The sequence below is a fragment of the Callospermophilus lateralis genome, chromosome 6, assembly GCF_048772815.1.
Source record: "Callospermophilus lateralis isolate mCalLat2 chromosome 6, mCalLat2.hap1, whole genome shotgun sequence".
Classification (NCBI taxonomy): domain Eukaryota; kingdom Metazoa; phylum Chordata; class Mammalia; order Rodentia; family Sciuridae; genus Callospermophilus; species Callospermophilus lateralis.
In genome coordinates, this window is record NC_135310.1 from 95,782,325 (window position 1) to 95,801,241 (window position 18,917).

General features: G+C 32.9%; 1 protein-coding gene across 1 annotated transcript in view; it reads left to right on the forward strand.

Annotated features, from left to right (window-relative positions):
- The window catches only part of Eys (EGF-like photoreceptor maintenance factor), a 1,514,165-nt gene that overhangs the window by 1,226,187 nt on the left and 269,061 nt on the right, over positions 1-18,917 (forward strand). The window contains 1 exon segment of the mRNA XM_077109730.1: positions 3,528-3,681. Coding sequence (XP_076965845.1) covers positions 3,528-3,681 — 154 coding nt within the window.

Sequence of the window (18,917 nt, forward strand, 5' to 3'; positions counted from 1 at the left end):
GAAGAAAAGCAGCATAAGAAATTGAATAGGAATTCATGAGAAAAAAATATGAAAAACGCTAGAGTAGAAAGCAAAACGAAACTCCTAATGGATCTCTGAGGAAAAGGTGGAGTTGCTTTGTCTTCTGCCGGGCACTGGGCTAATTTGGGGCTTTGTACATCTGGAGTCCCCAGAAGTCTGATTAAAAACCTGCCTCAGTCACGTGGGCTCTAAAATACGACTTTTGGGGGAATCTCAAAACAGTGATTTTCAGGCATGTTCATTATGACTTTTGTTATTCCTAATTATTATAAAATCTTTAATGCTGATATTTTATTCAATTTTTCCTGACTTCTACCATATTGATGTAATCAGTTTGTATTATTCTGTTTTGCTTTGTGCGATTCTATTACTGAATTTATATTCTTGGTTCTCTCCAGTTCTATTGCTAGAACACTCGTGGGAAATATGCTCTCTTTCTTGAATTTATAAATCTTTTTTTTTTAATTCAACATATTCAGCCATCAAGGAAATGCAAATCAAAACTACACTAAAATTCCATCCAATTCCATCCCATTCCAGTTAAAATGGCAATCATCAAGAATACAAAAAAAATAAATAAATAAAAAATAAAGGGGTAATGAGGATAATGGGGAAAAGGAACTCTCACACTGTTGGTGGGAATGCAAATTATTGTAGTCATTACAGAAATCAGCATGGAGTTTCCTCAAAAAGCTGAAACTAGAACTAACTTATGATCCAGATATACCACTGCTTTGTATTTATCCAAAAGAATTAAACTCAGCATAATTTAGAGATATATACATACCCCTGTTTACACCCATGTTATGAAATCAGCCTAGGTATCCATCAACAGATGAACAGATAAATAAAATGTGGTCTGTACATACCATGAAGTTTTAGTCAGCTATAAAAAGGAATGAAATTATGTCATTTGCAGGAAAATAGATGGAACTGGAGACCATAATTTTGAATGAAATAAGGAAGGACAGGAGGATAGGGGCAATATTCAGAATTGAAATTAATCAAACTATGTTTTTACACATCCGTCATAATGAAATGCCTTTGTATCTCATTGCGACACAGTAAATTACAAATGATTTAGTGGCTTAAAACAAAAAATTTACTCTAAGTTCTGGAGATCAGTGGTTCTAAATTCATTTCCTGGGACTAAACTCAAGTTGTCAGCAAGACTTGTTCCCTCTGGAGACTCCAGGAAAAACCATTCTCTGCCTTTCCTAGCTGCTGACTCTGTGATTTGTCCTGCATTACCTCTGTAGTGACAGCCTTCTCCTCAACTGCCTTCAAATCATTCTGTGCTTCTCTTGTGTAAGGACACAAGCGACTACAATTAGGGCCTATTCACAGATAATCCAGTATGATCTTCCCATCTCAAGTCCCTTAATTTAATCAGATCTACAAAAATTTCTCTTTCACTGTAAATTAACACTCACGTTCCAGAAATTAGGATGTGGCTGTCTTGGGGCTTCCTCTGCCAACCACATCTGAATACTTCACATTCATAGAAAATCAGTTCTGAGTGTAGATCTTAAGTAAAATCTACAGAAAATAACATAGAGAAAAAATTTATAGTTGGAGTAAGCAAAGATTTTTTAAAATTTATTTATTTTAATGAGTCTATATGACAGCAGAATGTGTGTTGATTCATTGTACACAATTGCAGCACCACTTTACATTTCTTTGGTTGTACACAATGTAGAGTCGCACCATATGTGCAGTCGTACATGTACCTAGGGTCATGATGTCCATCTCATTTCACCATCTTTCCTACCCCCTGGCAAAGATATTTTAAAGATGACTTAAAAAGCACTACTCATAACCATAAAGGAAATAATTCACAAATTGACCCACACTAAAATTAAAGAAATTGTATTTATCAAAACTTGCCCTTAAGAGGATTAACATAAAAATCTATAGAATTAGAGAATATATGAAGATATTTGTAGTAAATGTAGTTCACAAAGAGCTTGTGTCCAATAAAGAAAAAGCAAACAACTAAATAGAAATATGAGAAATAAATACAAACTCTCATTTCACAAAAGAGGGTATCAAATGGGCAGTAGATATGTCAAACTTCACCAATAATCTGGAAAATAAAACCCAAAGATATAATAAACATAACAGTTAAAATCTACTGGTGATCGTATCAAATAGTAATAATAAGAATATGGATCATCTGGAACGCTTTTAAGGTGGTAAATATAATCATACTGAGAAAATGAAAGGAGTTAAAATAGTTACTCAAGTTCATCATTCGTAGTTTCTGACAAAGCAATTGAATTCTTGGATACATACAGAGCAGAAATGTGTGTCCTTTAACATAAAAGACATATGGATTTTCATAGCAGCATTATTCAGAGTAACCAAAAACTAGGAGGGAAATGGCCATCAGTAGTAGAAGGAACTGAATTGTAAATATTAATTTACTAGAATATTTTGAATCACTGAAAAATAAATAAAGGGTAGCATAGTTACTATCTCTCAAACATAAGATTGAGCAAAATTAGACAGTAAAAATATATACAGTATGGTTCCACTAATGATCAACAAAACTAACCATAGATATTCAATATCAGAACAGAGGTTATTGTTGGTGAAAGAAAGAAAAATGAGTAGTGATTGGCAGGACTTCTGACAATGCAGACAATGCTCCTTTTTTAAATTGGGGTGATATTTAATTGAGCAGGTTCACTTTGTGAAAACTCACTGAGCTATGTACTAACAATTTGTGTGATTTTCTGCATGAGTTATGTTTCAATTAAGAAAGTATAGAAAAGACATCTATGAACTTATAAAGACAGATGTCTAAAATTTATCTTAAGTGAAAAGAGAAATATGTATAAATGAAACTATTCATGAACTTGTGAATGAAGCACAATCACCACTTAAAAATAAAGTTGGAATATATAAATATTTATTTGTGGATAGATAGGTGATGGAAAAGAATATCTCAAATTGGGATGGATCAAGGGATTTTCCACCTTTTTCTTCATTTCAATTTTTATAAGAGATGTACATTATTTTGTAATCAAAATTAAATAATTATATGAAATGGAAAACCATAGAAAATATAGCTTAGACCTTATATTCAATCATTATTATTATAAATCTGTTATTGAATATTCCATATTTTCCAGGCACTTTTCTATTTACCCTTATATGTAATTATCACAGTAGTGTCTAATGGTTTTTCTTATCCCATTTTAATATCTGAAGAAATTGTGGTTCCAAATAACTAAGAACATCTAGCTACCAGGAAAACATAGTTAAACTAATGTCAAGTTAATACTGTTAATATCTTACTATCCTCAGCAAAAATAATGTAAAAAATAATATGTATGTCTAATATAGTATTTAATACAATAAATAATTATCTAATAGTGCTATTAATATTCCGTAAGTCATTACTCCTTGAAAACAAAGATTGTGTTTGTTGAATGAATTATTTTGTTAAAATCAAAATACATATCTACATTGAGTTTTTAATGTATTGTTTGTTCTTAAAGGTATTGAAAGTAATTTTGGAAAACAGTTCCTTCATTTATTTCTTGTGGAAGGAAGACCCACAGTTAAATATGGATGTGGAGGCTCTCAAAATATCTTGACTCTTTCTGCTAATTATAGCATTAACAACAATGAATTCATCCCTATCACCATACGGTAAGTATTCCACAGTAATTCTTTGAATTTTAGGGCATAACATTATTTTAAAGATACTATTTGTATGTGTAATAGCTATCCAAATATGAAAAGAAAAAAAAAGCACATCTGATTTTTTTTTTTTTTTACAAGCTACTCTTTTCAGTTGGCAAAGTAAACTAAAAATTGAGCTAAGGTATAATTTCATAGCATTTGGTAGTAATCAAATTTTACACAAAACAAATCAATTTGTAAATGTCATGCTATAAGCAAACATATTAGAATAAAGAATCAAGTAGTTTAGTTGAAATTAAGATCTATTTTAATTGTTCAATAAAGTATTTGTAAAAAGTACAGCTGCCGGAAATTGAACAGGAGCCACTAGCTGCACAGTACAAAAAAGAAGAAGGGGGGGTGGATATTAACTGCAAATGTCTTGATGGAGTATATAAATTTTTAGAAAGCCTTCCTTAAATTAGCTCATGCTTCAGAATTAGGAAATATCAGAAAAGAGAAATGACTATATATGATGGTCACATTTCAAGGACATTACTGAATAAAATTTACATATTTCAGCCAAGAACTTAAAATTCTTCATCAGTATAGCAATCTAGTGATAATGGTCTCAAAAGTTCATCCATATTGGTGAAAAATATCATTTTTTGACTGTGCTTGTGTGTAAGAGCACAATTGGATACTTTACTCTGATGAGCAGGAATCTTGGCTAACCTAGACAGGCTACATAAATCAAATAAACTTTCTCAGGGACTACATCAATCTGAAAATAACATCAAGAAAATTGACACCAATCTAAAAATGTAAACTTACAGGCACAGATAGCATCTTACTCATTTTTAATGCTCATAGCAGGGCATTTGACAGATAGAAGATATTCAGTAAATTTCTAAATAGATAAAGAAACAAGGGTGTCTGTTCTACACAATTCAGTTGGTGATAACAAGAAGGCAATGAAATTTCCCTAAAGTAATAAAATTATTATTTGTAAATTGGCTATACTCCTTTGTAACCAAGTCTGTACCAATAAAACAAACTTTCAGAGTGATGGACTTAACTCATTTCAATTATCTATCTTATAAGTGTTGCTTACTGATAACAATGAAGACCAAATGATAAGGTGGATAACAGAAAACTATTTAAAAGGCTATTTAAATGAAAACTATTTAAATGATGACTATCTATTGCTAAAGTCATTTTGTAGTGTCATAATTTTATATAAAAATAGTGCATTCTATTTATGAAATTATTTCCACTTTGGGTCAAACTTTTTTTAGAAGAATGATTTCCTTCTTTGTTTCTAGGTAATAATGACTTAATTGAGCAGTCCTCAAATCATTCAGCTTCTTAGTTAGTGTCAAATGGAAAGCATTCTGTAAAAATAAAAAAATGAAAAGAGAGGACTTTTCTAGTAAAACTGGAAACAAAGAACTTCACATGTCTTTGAATTAATTTTATCCAATTAAATCCTTTTTAATCTGAGGTGACTAAGTTATTATTTATAAATTACTTTTACCCTTTGGAACATTGTGCAGAAAAAAACAAAGGAGAGATCTGCTAACAAAGGAACAAAAGTGGTCTTTTTCTGGAATTTATCTCTACGCAAAAATGAAAATGTACTTTTACTTATAGGCAATATCCTCCAAGAGTCCATGGTTACAGTAGTATGATGGTATGAGACTAAGACTACATTGTAGATTATATATTTTATATTATACATCATTATTTAAAATTATTTGCTAAGCATTCTTTCAATAGTTCTTATTTTTTTTCATTTCTCTTTGCATTTCTTCTCTTTTTAAATCCTGTTTAATTTTGTTTATTCATTTAACAAAATGGTGCCTATTATATCCATAGCACTATATTAAGCTTCTAGAATTTAATGGTAATCCAAAATTACATAAATTTCTTATTCTTGTGTGTATCCAGTTTAATGAGAGAGATTGACAGTCTCTGACACTAATGAGGGAATAGTTACATTTTTTTAGTTTTGCTGGAAATGAGAGAAATATGATGCAAAAGCAAGTTACATGATCATTGAAAACTGTGTAGTGGTAAACTTAGTAAAAAAAAACAAACAGACAAAGCTAGAGGCATGTGTTCTAGGCAGAGGGAAGAGTATGTGAGAAGACTGGTAGGAAGAACCATGGCATATTCAGAGATATCATAGACAGTGTGTACAGAACAAACAAGCAAAGAGGATGGCTAAGTACTGGAAGTCTACATTGGAAAGGTCAACAGTTGGAAAATTCTATGGGCCATTATAGGTATGTTAAGGAATGATTTCAGGGGCCACTTACACATCCAAGACATCATAGTCACTAGGATGAAATACACTAGTGTCAGTCAGGCTCAGTGACACACACCTGTAATCCCAGTGACTTGGGGGTACTGAGGCAGGAGCATCACAAGTTTGAGGCCAGCCTCAGCAAGTTAGCAAGGGCCTTGGCAGCTTAGCAAGATCTGTCTCAAAAAAAAGAAAAATGTAACTGATTGAATACCAGTAGTAAAAATTATGTCAAAAAATGAATATTCGTTTTCTGATGTGCAACTGGATAGAACTTATCTTCCAATGAAATAGTAAACAATGCAAGGAGAGCAGGTTTAATAGAAAACATTAAGAGCTCAGGCTTGAGTGCACTGAGATGAAAGTGCCTTCGAAACATTAAAGTGCAGTTTTCAATTTAACATATGGATGTTGAGCTCAAAGGGGAGGTCTGGAGAGAAAAATAAATCTGTGAGTCACTAGTGTACAAATGATTGTTGGAACCATGGCCATGGATAGGAGTATAGAGTTAGGAGAAAGAATTGCCCATGACACAGTCTAAGAGCTAACATTTAATGACTCAGTAGAGAAAGATAAAACTGTGGGCTGGGGATGTGGCTCAAGCGGTACCACACTCGCCTGGCATGCGGGCGGCCCAGGTTCGATCCTCAGCACCACATACAAACGAAGATGTTGTGTTCGCCAAAAACTAAAAAATAAATATTAAAAGTCTCTCTCTCTCTCTCTCTCTCTCTCTCTCTCTCTCTCTAAAAAAAAAGATAAAACTGTAAGAGTCTGACAGAATAACCAGAAAAGTTGTAGACAAATAATAAAAGTGGTGTGTTAGAAGGCGATGGGAAAGTTTATGAAAAATCCACTGAACCCTCCACCAATTCTATGACCCCAAGACTTCTTTGCCAGGGATCGAGAAACTCTAGATGAGAGAATATTAAGACAATAATTTAAGGTAACTCTTTGAACACGTTTTATTGTGAAGGATCGAAAAATGATATAGGAGTGCCGCAGTCTGGCTACAACAAATAACCGGGGGTGACGAGCAACTTGTGTACATTGATACAGCAGGAGTGGGAGCCGTTTATTGTAGCACAGGAGGGGTATATATACATTCCACACAGCTTATCTTAATTAACATAAACTAAATACAGCAGTCAACCAATAAGGAATCTCTACACTTAATGGCTCGCTGGCGTTACTTCACAAACCACTCCCTCTGGCAAAATGCCAGGTGCCATCTTGACTTGTTTACAGACCCTAACATAGGAGCAATTGGGGGTTGATGAGAAATTAGGAGGAAAAAATGTAAGATGAAAGAGAAATGAACATATTTAATTGTTGAGTAGGATTATCAGTTCAGTGAAGTCTTATTACACAGAAAAATAAAGAAAAATGATAACATGAAATGTCTCAAAAGTTTGGAAAAATAAGCTAAAATACAGATGAGAGAAGATTCCTTCTGGAGTGGAAGAAATGAAGACACACAACCTGGGGCTTCTGTTTTTTTGTGTGTCTGCCCCTTGATCTATAAATGTTTTTGCTTTATCCCTATCTGCGCTGTTTATGTCATCTTCTCTGTCTCATGTACGCCACTATTTCTTTTTTCTTTTTTAAAAATTAAATTTATTTTTACTGGCATTAAAAACATAACAATTATACATATTAATGGATAACATACAGTATTTTTTAAGAGAGAGAGAGAGAATTTTTCAATATTTATTTTTTAGTTCTCAGCAGACACAACATCTTTATTTTATTTTTATGTGGTGCTGAGGATCGAACCCAGTGCCCCACTTGAGCCATATCTCCAGCCCCAACATACAGCATTTTGATACATGAATCTATTGTGTAATGTTTAAATCAGGTTAAATATAATATCTCCTCAAACATTTCTATTTCCCCATCATTAACTGGGAAAAATTTAGAATTAACAAAGGTCTTTCTGTATAGCCCTTTCTGGTTATCTTGATTCTCACTGACAAGACTCTTGCTATTCAAATTCAGGATCGATTTCTGTCTGAAAAGCTGGTGAATTAAGGCTCCTCTTTAGTCATATGAATGTTGACTGTGTTTCTTCCATATTTACAAGTTTCCTGAAAATAAAATCATACAGCATGATTGATAAGAACTTGTTTTCAAAAATTAGTAGAACAAACTCTAAGGTAAACCCATAAAATATGGCTTTTTTAAATTTTGGTTTTAGCCACAACTTTTGTATTTTATTAGCCAGTATTTCCTCCTGTTAAATTCACATTATATCTGTAAGATAGAAGGCAGAAGTAGAACAAACTTGAATAAGTCACTTGTAGTGATTGAGGTCAATTCAGTATCAAGATAGAAGTTCTTCTTAAATGAAATGGAGCAGAGATCACAGTTTTACAGATACATTGTAATTCATACTCATGCACAGTTTGTCTTTCATTTCATCGAATTTTGAAGGGATCACATAGAGAGAGCTATTGGTTTTCACAAGGGTTATTCTCTATTGGGGAAGTTCAGAAAAATTTTCTTATGTGTATGTTTATATATATATATATATTTAAAGTTTCTGAAGTTTAAATTTTTCTAGCACCTTTAGTGCTATTCTATACAAAAGCTTACTCTTTATGCAGAATTTTTTTCTTTAAAGAATCCTTATGTCCTTTCCTCAATGTGACTTATTGTGTTACCTGCACTTTTGAAGCCATGCAACCTATTCCACCTTCCTTAGATCCTATTGTCCAACAACACCTTACAAGTTTTCCTCAATGATTTACTAAGAGATGTATAGTTAACCAGGTTTGTTGAAGGCATCCTCCAATTTCTCATCATTCCTTTTGGTTAACAGTTCTTAGGTAGTCAAAGTGAGATGATGGCCAAGAATTGTGTAACTGCCAGAATCACACATCCTCATTAGTAAAGGGACCCATGCTTTAAGACCAACAGGATAGAAGCTGAAAAAGATTCTAATAGTAGGTCAGCAAAAAACCTTGTTAACACTTGCAAAAATCTCAAAGTACATCAAGTAATACCTTTGCAAAAATTTTTGTCATGGTAACTTTTTAAATATTTAGTCTTAAAAAATACTGTTGAGTTTTGTAAAGACCTGATTCTAATTGTATCCATCTTTTAATTCCAAAGAGATAAAAACTTCATTTATGTGCATATGTATATATCAATAATGATTACTTTTTATTCATTTTAATTAGCTCTTTCCTGAAATTGTTGAAGGAAACAGATTAAACAATTTATTATAATGTACAACTGGCTACAAACTTCAAAAGAATGGAAATCAATAAAGATTCCAAGGATTGATTTAATTATGTCAAATGAAGATATTCATTAGTAAATAATCTATAGAAATATAAGAAACACAATAGTTTCTTCTAACGCTCATATTTGTCAAAGGCCTCTCAGATAATTCTGCTTCACATCAGATTCCAGCACTTTGACATTTTTCCACATACAGTCTCTGCATTACCATTTGTTGCCCAGCTGGTATTGACCTGTAAATATACATAGAAATTGAGCAGAGGACCACCTAAATTCATGCAAAAAGTAAAAAATACCCATAATCTATTAACAACTACAATTTTGAGAGTAACTTAAAATGTTATTTTTGTTTCCAATGGTCTAAAGTATATAAATGTTTTTCACACATTCCTGATCGTTAATATTTTATAAATTATGGATTGCATGCCTGTAGTTTTAGAGCCAAAAAACTATGTAATAGTGAGAGCCTTCACTTTTTGAAACAGATGGTGACTTTTGAACTGTGCTAAATCTATAAGATATTAGATTTATTCATAAAATGTTGCCATGTCAATATGGAAAGTTTGGCAAGATTTTCATTTTAAAAAGGTCAATCTTCATCACTTCAATATTAATTTTTGTATCTTTTCCATCGACTCCTCCATCTGGTATTTCTTAGAGGAAATGTAGGAAAGCTAGAGCTCAATATGGACAATACTTTATTATTACTTTGATAAGCATATACATACATAAATCTGAACATTGCTTTTGGTGCTTTATCCATAGCCACACTATTCGTACCTAATATGTCCATTTATAATATACCTCAGTACCAGCTGGAGAGCAAGTTATAATACATTTTATTTGTATTAAATTATAAAGGTCTACTAAAAACCAAAATTGCTTTTATTAAATCAACTAAAAAACCTTTAAAGTATATCTATGTACGTACAAGTTGGTGATTTTAGCATTGTTCAGGATTATTAAGTAATATCCTCTGCTGGTATGTAGTGTTTGTATACTTTGCATATAACTTGGAAAACAAGAATGTTAAGTATCGGTTTTGTGCTTAGTGATGCAGAAATAAGGTGGAGCTTTCTAAAAGAAAATCATAGTCTGTGAATATGAATCTACATAGTATATCTGTTGAATAAATAATACACCAGGGAACCCTACAAAAACTGGTTTGATGTTTAAAAAATCACATGATTGTTTGATATGCAGTCATGTTTATCCCTCTTTATTGTACAATGAACTTCAAATCATCAAAATGGAATAGCTATTAACAAAATTACAAAAGTAAAAACTGAAGTCCACGACTCCTCATATTTGGTATATTGAGTCCAGAAGCTGAAGAACATGTTGACCTCCAGGTTCAGAGGACAACTGCAAAAAATCTACTAAAGAGAAAAGGAGATAGCAATTGGCAAATTCATCTATAACATGGAGTGAGATTGAGGTTTTTTTTATTGTTTTTTTTTTGTTTTTGTTTTTGCAGAAAGATTAGGAATTCAGGGGACAACAGATGAAAGAAGATCTGTAAAGACATCAAGGTGTAGATAACACTCTTCTCATTTAGAAAACTGTGGAAATTAAGTGTGAGGACATAAAGATCAAGGGGAAGATGCTTAGCTCTTCGGGAAATCACCATCTGCTTTCTCTAATCCAGAGAATCAAAATAAATAAAAAATAGAAAGGAAAAAGTTTTGAGCACTAGCGATGTAAGCTGAGGAAGGCTTAGAGACTCTTATCCTTATTGTCAGTGGTTGATTTCTGCAACCATCATAAATGCCTGTTGAGAAAGTTTGAATTATTCGTGGGTGGTAGCGGAGTATAAGGCAAAAAGAACTTCCATCATTAAAAATCACTTCTCCGTGTAAGTTTAAAATGTGTTGTCAATTGTGTTAAGACATAATTTTGACAGTCCTATAAAAAGGCAATAGGAAGCAAATAAATACTTTGGGGCAAATTGAATATATAGGAATTTGGGCAGAAAAATAATGATAGAGTCAGAGAAGCAGAAAAGTAATGATAGATTCAGAGAACACTTTGCCACACAGAACAGTTAAAATTAAGAGATTTAACATGTTGAAAGCTAAGATTCATGAGGAAGCATCAAGGGATTATTTGTTCATTAAATGAAGGAGAGGTGTTTTAACAATATAGATTTATATTGTGTGTATTTTCCAACCCACTTCTGAAGGCCCCATGGCTCTCCCTAATTGGGATCTATTATTACGGTTAGAGGATATTTGATTGCTGCCTTAAAACGGCTACCAGGGAAGATATTTTACTGTGAAAATTGTTTAAAACCTATTCTTAGTGCTAGGCCTCAATCCTTGACAATATATTTGTCTTAATTAAGTTCTTTAAAATAATTCTCACTGAGTGAACTCAATATATAGATCATCCTATTTATAAAAATAAAAGACAACCACCTAACTTTCTAAATGAAGCTAAAAGAAGCCGTGCCAGCTTCCTCCTCAACAAATTGCCCCCAGCTTCATCAATACACTGAAAAAAAAGCACATAGAGATTGAGATAGATTGTCTTACAATTTCACATCTGTGAACCCTTTTCACCTAACACAAAATATAGTTAAGAATAATTTAAGACTTTTCAAAAGATTTACTGATTTTTTAAATTGAAACCTGGTTCCATTGATAGATACTGATACCAAGCCAAAGTTTTTGAACTCAATGAATATGCAATAAAATTTTTAATATTTCTTTAGAAAATTTATTCTAATGCCATCATGAGACAAAGTAAATCCCTGTTTTATAGTATTTGATACATAACTGTGTCCTAGTCCCTATTAGTTTTTAACTTTGTGATAGCTGACCTAATTCTAATTGCCAGTAATATCAGAAAAGTCCAACTCTGCCCTTCACAGACAAAATGTTTCAAAGATGTTTAAAGAGAAAGAGAGAGAGAGAGAGAGAGAGAGAGAGAGAGAGATATTTCAAGACAAAGCCTTATACTAAGTACCATAAAATTGGAATTTACTAGGCAGCAAAATGACATATGTCCACAAATATTCAATGCCATCTTCTGATTTACATAGGAACTGGTAAAATTCCCACCATTTAGAGTATAAGATTTTCCTGTCATACGTGTTCGACTGGGATGAACTCCTCCATGCCTAAGGAATCATGTACCCTCTCCCAAAGGAATATAAAACAAAAGATCATCCTCCTGCTTAAATATTAATGGCAATGTCCTTCATCCCTTCCACTAGAATACAGTCACAGATTTTAGAGCGAAGAATCCCAACTCCTCTGGCACCAAACATTAGAAAAACTGATGCAGACACAGTTCCAACTTGACATAGTCTTTGTGTAGAATTTCTGAGACAGGAAAAGGTAAAGTCTTGCTCCAGGAATCAACAACAAACAAATCTGATACTTGAACAACTGAGCAAGCAATTCTGAGGATTCCTTTAAATATATATATATATATATATATATTTTTTTTTTTTTTTTTTTTACTGTGAAAATTGTTTATACATATTTTGGAGAGGGAGATTCTATAATGAATTATAATTCCTGAAATTAAGAGAGTGGGTTCTCGGGCCTAAGACTTAATAACTGTCATCATAGGTCAGATTAATTAGAAATAGACTCTGCCATGGGGATTTGCATGCAGGAAGTTTGTTAGGGAATGTTCTAGGGAACAATACCTGGAAGGCAGTGAGGGAAGCAGGACTGAGAAGAGACAGAAGTTGAATTGCAAAACCAGTGCAATAGAGGCTTCAGCTGCCCCTAAGGGGAGCTCTGAAGTTGGAATGTTCATGTTTTCCTGAGTTGAGTCAGGAGGACCCAGCCTAATGTTTTCTCTGATATGTGGAAGCTAACCCACAATAAGGGGAGGAATGAATAGAAGTTCAGTATTTTAGACAATATGGAGTGAAGAGAAGGGAGAGGGATAGGAAAAGGAAAGACAGTGGGATAAATCTGACACAATTTTCTTATGTATACATATGAAACCATTACAGCAAATTCTATCATCAGGTACATCCCCAAGAATGAGGTCCTAGCTAGAATAAGATATATTCAATGCTTGTACAATTATACCACAATGAATTCTGCTGTCATGTATAACTAAAAAGAACCAACAAATTAAAAAATAAATAAGTAAAAATAAAAAGGGTTAGGGACATTGCTAAGTGGTTAAGTGCCCTCTGGGTTCAATCACTGTAACCAAAAAAAAAAAAAAAAAAAAAAGATTCTATTGGGCCTGGGTATATAGCTCAGTGCAAGAATGTGTGCTTAGCATGCTTGAGGCTCTGCATTGAATCTCTAGCATCCAAAACAAAACAACAACAAAAAGATAAAATGTGACTCTATTTATATATATTTTTAGAAAACGACTTAGGGTACTCAGGGCAACACACTATCATATCCACTACAACTATGTTTTTAGATAACTGGATGTGTATTACCACACTATCACTCACCATAGAAAAAGGAAGTTGAAAAAAAAAAAAAGAAACTTCCCCAAGTATATGGCATGGCTCCATTGTCTTTTAATAGAAGTTATCTATAAAATAGTGACTCAGGAAGCAGAGCTAACTAGTAATCAAAACAGAACTCAAACTGCTTATGATGTAGATATGCATCAGTGTGGATGTACACAACCACAATGAATACCATCCAATGATACCTCAGTAGAGGTATCCCAAGCAGGATGTTCCTGGGTGTAGAACAAAAGGAAAGAGATTTTTTTAGGTTCATTCTGATTCAACATGAAGGCACAGATTTCCTGAAGGCAGAACCCTGGAAATGGGGAAGTGAAGAAAAAATACATTCTCTATATTACTTCAGAGACTTTTACTTATCTTGAAATATAAAGGTAATAACACCCATTTTCTGCTATGCAGTCTTCTGTGAATATCATCTATATGAAAGTGCTTTGAAATGCATCAAGTATCTCTCAATCTTATAGTAGTATTATGGTTTATCATCTACCTAAGTCCATTTCTTCTATTGCTACTCTACAACTAGAAAAAAAATCGTTACTTTTTGTTGTAGAGCATCTCATTACAAACACTCTGTAATTGAGCAGTTAGTGGGATGATTAATGCACTACCCTCTGGTGGAAATGTATTTGCAGCTCCTTGATTGTTAGACCTGCCTCTTTACAGTTCCATAGATGAGAAAGTGATAAGCCTGGAGCTGAGGCCAGGCTTTGGTACATGGTATGAAATGCAGATAAGCAGGTCATGGAGTGAGTACCACATTCTTACCTGCATTACCCGCACTTATTTCCATGACAAAAGAGGAGATAGATGCTCCAAAGATTATGAGGCCAAAATATAAGTGTTGGGTAAGTTTGGGGTCAATGAACAATACAAAATTTTATTTATAATGATATGCTAAAATTCGACCTGCATAACAGTAATCTCATTATAGTGATTCATCACTTGTATTAATTGCTAAATAATAACAGTATTTATTTTAAACTTATGTGACAAATACTATGATAAATATTTTACCCACAGTCTCACTAAAAATATCTTTAAGGGTTAGTTACTTTTATGATACTCTTTTAAGTGATGAGGATACTGAGGCATAAAGAGAATAAGGAATTATCTAAAGTCATGCAGATAACAAGTAACAGAAATAGGTTCCCACTTAGGACATTGTCCTCCAGATCTCATGTATTTAAACATGCTACACAGCCATTAATATTCTGATTTTTTCCTGAAATGCTCCTTAAACAAGATCACTTTCATACCAAAGAATCGGTAAGTTTCCCCACCATTTACCATTTTAGAAACAAATTATGTAGCTTATAATCAGATTCTTTTAACAGCTCCTTATCTATATATTCATCTTTATCTTCCTCTAATACCCAACCAACATGGCTACCCATTCCATTAAAGCCACAGTCTTTACTGTCCTAAACATAGTACTACTTTTCCTCACCATATTCATTTTAGCTAATTCTACAATTCTTAAGAATTTTTTGTCTGTTCATTTCTACCAAATTGCATACTATGTTTTCAACATGCCCACCTTCTTCTGGAAGCTGCCTAGACTGGTACCAACTCATCCTCATCTTCCTGACTTTAAACTCCTAGAATGCTTACATTTTCTGATGACCTCTCTTGGACTTTTGGATATCTGATATAGTAATCTGATCTCCAAAAATCAAACAATAAGGGCTGGGGATGTAGTTTAGTGGTAGAGCATTTATTTAGCATATGCCAAACCCTGGGTTCAATCCCCATTACTGCAAAAACAAAACAAAAAAATCAAACAATAATGATGCAAATATCTCCTTCCATTCTTACACTTAAACTAATACTAAAATGCTAGGAATACAGTATTTTATAAAGTTACAGTTCTCCCAAGATCACATGTGAAACTGAATTTACACGATATGAACAGGTATCTAAAGGAGAAGAAAAAGGTTTATATAGACTTACTTCATCATAGAAATATTATTAAAAGAAATCAGTTAAGTATGTTAAGACTATGAAACTTTAGCTTTTCAGAGGGATTATTTAGTCAGTATATTTAGCATATGCAAATGCATAAATGATGTAATGTTCAAGCAAGAAATTGGGAAATTGACTTAAGCCTAACAGGAATTCCAAAACTTTGTTGCAAAGAAGAAAGTTGCATTAGTAGAGGGTCTTCAAGATTAGATAAAGGAATTATTGAATCTCATTACTTCTTAAATATATCTTAATTTAATGTAAATAATGTTGCTATCACTAACCAATGTTGCTATCACTACTTTTCAAGCCCACCTCTAAGTTCTTTACCTGTTCTTATCTAGTTTTTTTTTAATATTTTCTTAGTTGTAGATGGACACAACATCTTTATTTTATTTATTTATTTTTATGTGATGCCTCATGTTCTTCCACTGAACCACAACCCAGGTCTCTTACCTAGTCTTTATACTCGTCCACTGAAGTCCCACTATAGTCATTTTAAAGAGAGAGACGCTGAGGTTCAGAGCTGAGGACACTGAGAAGCTGAAGACACTGAGGACACCGACCCAGAAGTTTTCATGGCAGGAAATCTGAATCTAGATTCCACGTCTGATCACTGCACACTATAACATGTACTGCAATATGGGCAATGAATGAAGTTAAAGGGTCTTGTACTTTGCTTATTTCATAAAACTATTTAATAAATATTCAAAATTGGGGCTGGGGATGTGGCTCAAGCGGTAGTATGCTCGCCTGACATGCGCGGAGCGCTGGATTCCATCCTCAGCACCACATAAAAATAAAATAAAGATGTTGTGTCCACCGAAAGCTAAAACGTAAATATTAAAAAATTCTCTCTCTCTCTCTCCCTCTCTCTCTAAAAAAAGAAATATTCAAAATTCCTAATTTTTTAATTATAAGTTGTGCTTTATAAAATTAGTGAATGTAACAATTTTGAAAATTATTATAAAAATAAAAAGTTTATAAAATCTGAATTTTCTTATTTTCTATTCTTCAGTTTGGCTTGTGCAATTGCCGTTTTCTTTATTAATTAATTCACAAAATAAACTTTAGTAAAAAATATCTACTAATTGCGATAATGCATTGAAAAAAATGAAATCAGTATGTCATTTATCAATTCAGGAATTAACAAAAGAGATTGATAGGATTGTTTTTGCTTAGCCCACAAAATGCATAACTACAATAAACTTTAAGATGTTTTAAAGATGTTTATAAACTGTTTATAGACTGCTATACTTATTGCAAATCAAAAATTTAATGTATTGGCTATTATGAAAAAATATGACACTGTTACTTAAGATTCATTAAACTATAATTGTTAGGTACTATTCAAAAAGCTTTTAGAAGAAATATTTTTATCCTTGAAAATGACATAGGCCAAAAATATTCTATCAGAGACACATTTTTTGAAGTTCAGAAAGGCAGGAAATTTCAGCACAGTCCCCTCCTAATCGGGGAGAGTTGTTAAGATTATTGTGTTCTTTTAGATGTGCATTGCCTCTGAAGTCACCAATTTTGAAAGAATGGATTTAAGTTATTCAACTCACAGAACAGGATAGAGGAATATGAACTACAATAATATTTGATTATTCTTTGAGAGAATAGTTGCTTTAAAATATCACATGTTGGTTGTTCAAAAACATCCCTAAGTGCTTGTTTAAAGAGCTTTCATTGTTAGTCTTATTGCCAGATTCAGCAATCAGAGGAGTGGTATTTTTATTATATGTGATGACTCTATTGATACAATGAAAAAGGCAAATTGTTTTTCCAAAATGTTATTTTAATGATCCAAAAATACTTAAGTGTCCTCACAAAATATGTGTTAACTTTTTTCCTAAAATATTTTGATGTAAGACCTGAAAGTTTCATTAAAGATAAACTAGTCCAAGTCCTCATTTTTTCTGCTGAAGAAACTTTCATGCCTGAGAGAATATGGGACTTGCTTAGAGCCACATAACTTAAGGAAAAGCAAGTTAGAGTTAGACCTCCCCTTTGTCACTCTTTCCCCTGCACCCACCAATATGTCTATTTTTATAGATGACATACTGTTACCTTTATTTTTCACCTTTCTGTGATCTGGGCTTGAATTTCTGGTTCATATAGAGAATAGAGACATGGGTTGTTTGTTTGCTGTGCCAGGTCCATAGAACTCTTGACCCTCTCCTTTCTGAAAGGATCAAGATGTTCCCATCAAATGATTCCTTTTCCAAACCTGACCTGAAGCAGCTCTTTTCATAAAAACATTCATGTTCAGCTCTCTGGTCATCATAAGTGGAAATTAATGACCTTGATTAACACAGAATCATAGTACATTACAAAAGTTATGAGCATATCTCTCCTCTGATTCCCAGTACATACGGGATTCTCATCTACCACTATTTTGAAGCTTGATAGTATCAACTGAATTTTCAAAATAAGAACTTGTTTCCCCAGAAAGTAAATGATTGCAAGTTTACAGATTCTGCAGGCATTAGAAACTTCTTTATATCAGTAAATACATTTTTCCTTGCAATTTCATGTGCATTATTAGTATTGCAATTTCATGTGCAAAAGGGGGGAGACCAAATAAGCTTAGATCTACAAATTTATTCTCTTCCTGTTTCAACTTAACAGTTGTCAACTATTTTCTTTATCATGGAATCTAAACTCTATGTAAACTGGACAGTTTTTGTTTTCAACCATTTTATTTTTCCCCAGCATGAAGTTTACTGTTAGTATGTGGTGTATGTTCAATACATATTTTTCAAATGAATGGAGCAAGTTTGTTTACCTTCCTTGTTTTTTCTATATAGGAAATATTCTCAGCTCCTAACCTACCCCTCAATTTACATGTTCCTAATTATTCACCCTAGTCTCCATTCAATGAATCAGCTACCGTATAATTTATCACAGAAAATGGAACTCAATGCTCCCGTAATGATTTAAAAGTACATAGCAAGTGTGAGATAAAAACATATTCAAAGAGGAATGAATTCACTCTTCTCGATTTTCAGGTCATTTAGATTGTGTTTTTAAACTAAATCCCTAGGACTTTTTCAATAAACTGCCTGAAATTATTTAAATTGCTTAGTCACACTGCCAGATTTCATCATTTTCATATGTAAACATCCTCAGGAGATTTAACACATTAAGGGAAGTTCTCAATCATTCACAGCTTGTGGTCAATTTCTTCCCTCAGATGTGATTTTCTCCCAACCCCCAGCTGAGAGCAGCACACTGATGCAATGGGAGTTTTCACAGATGTGGTGGATGATTTTGTCACTTGTG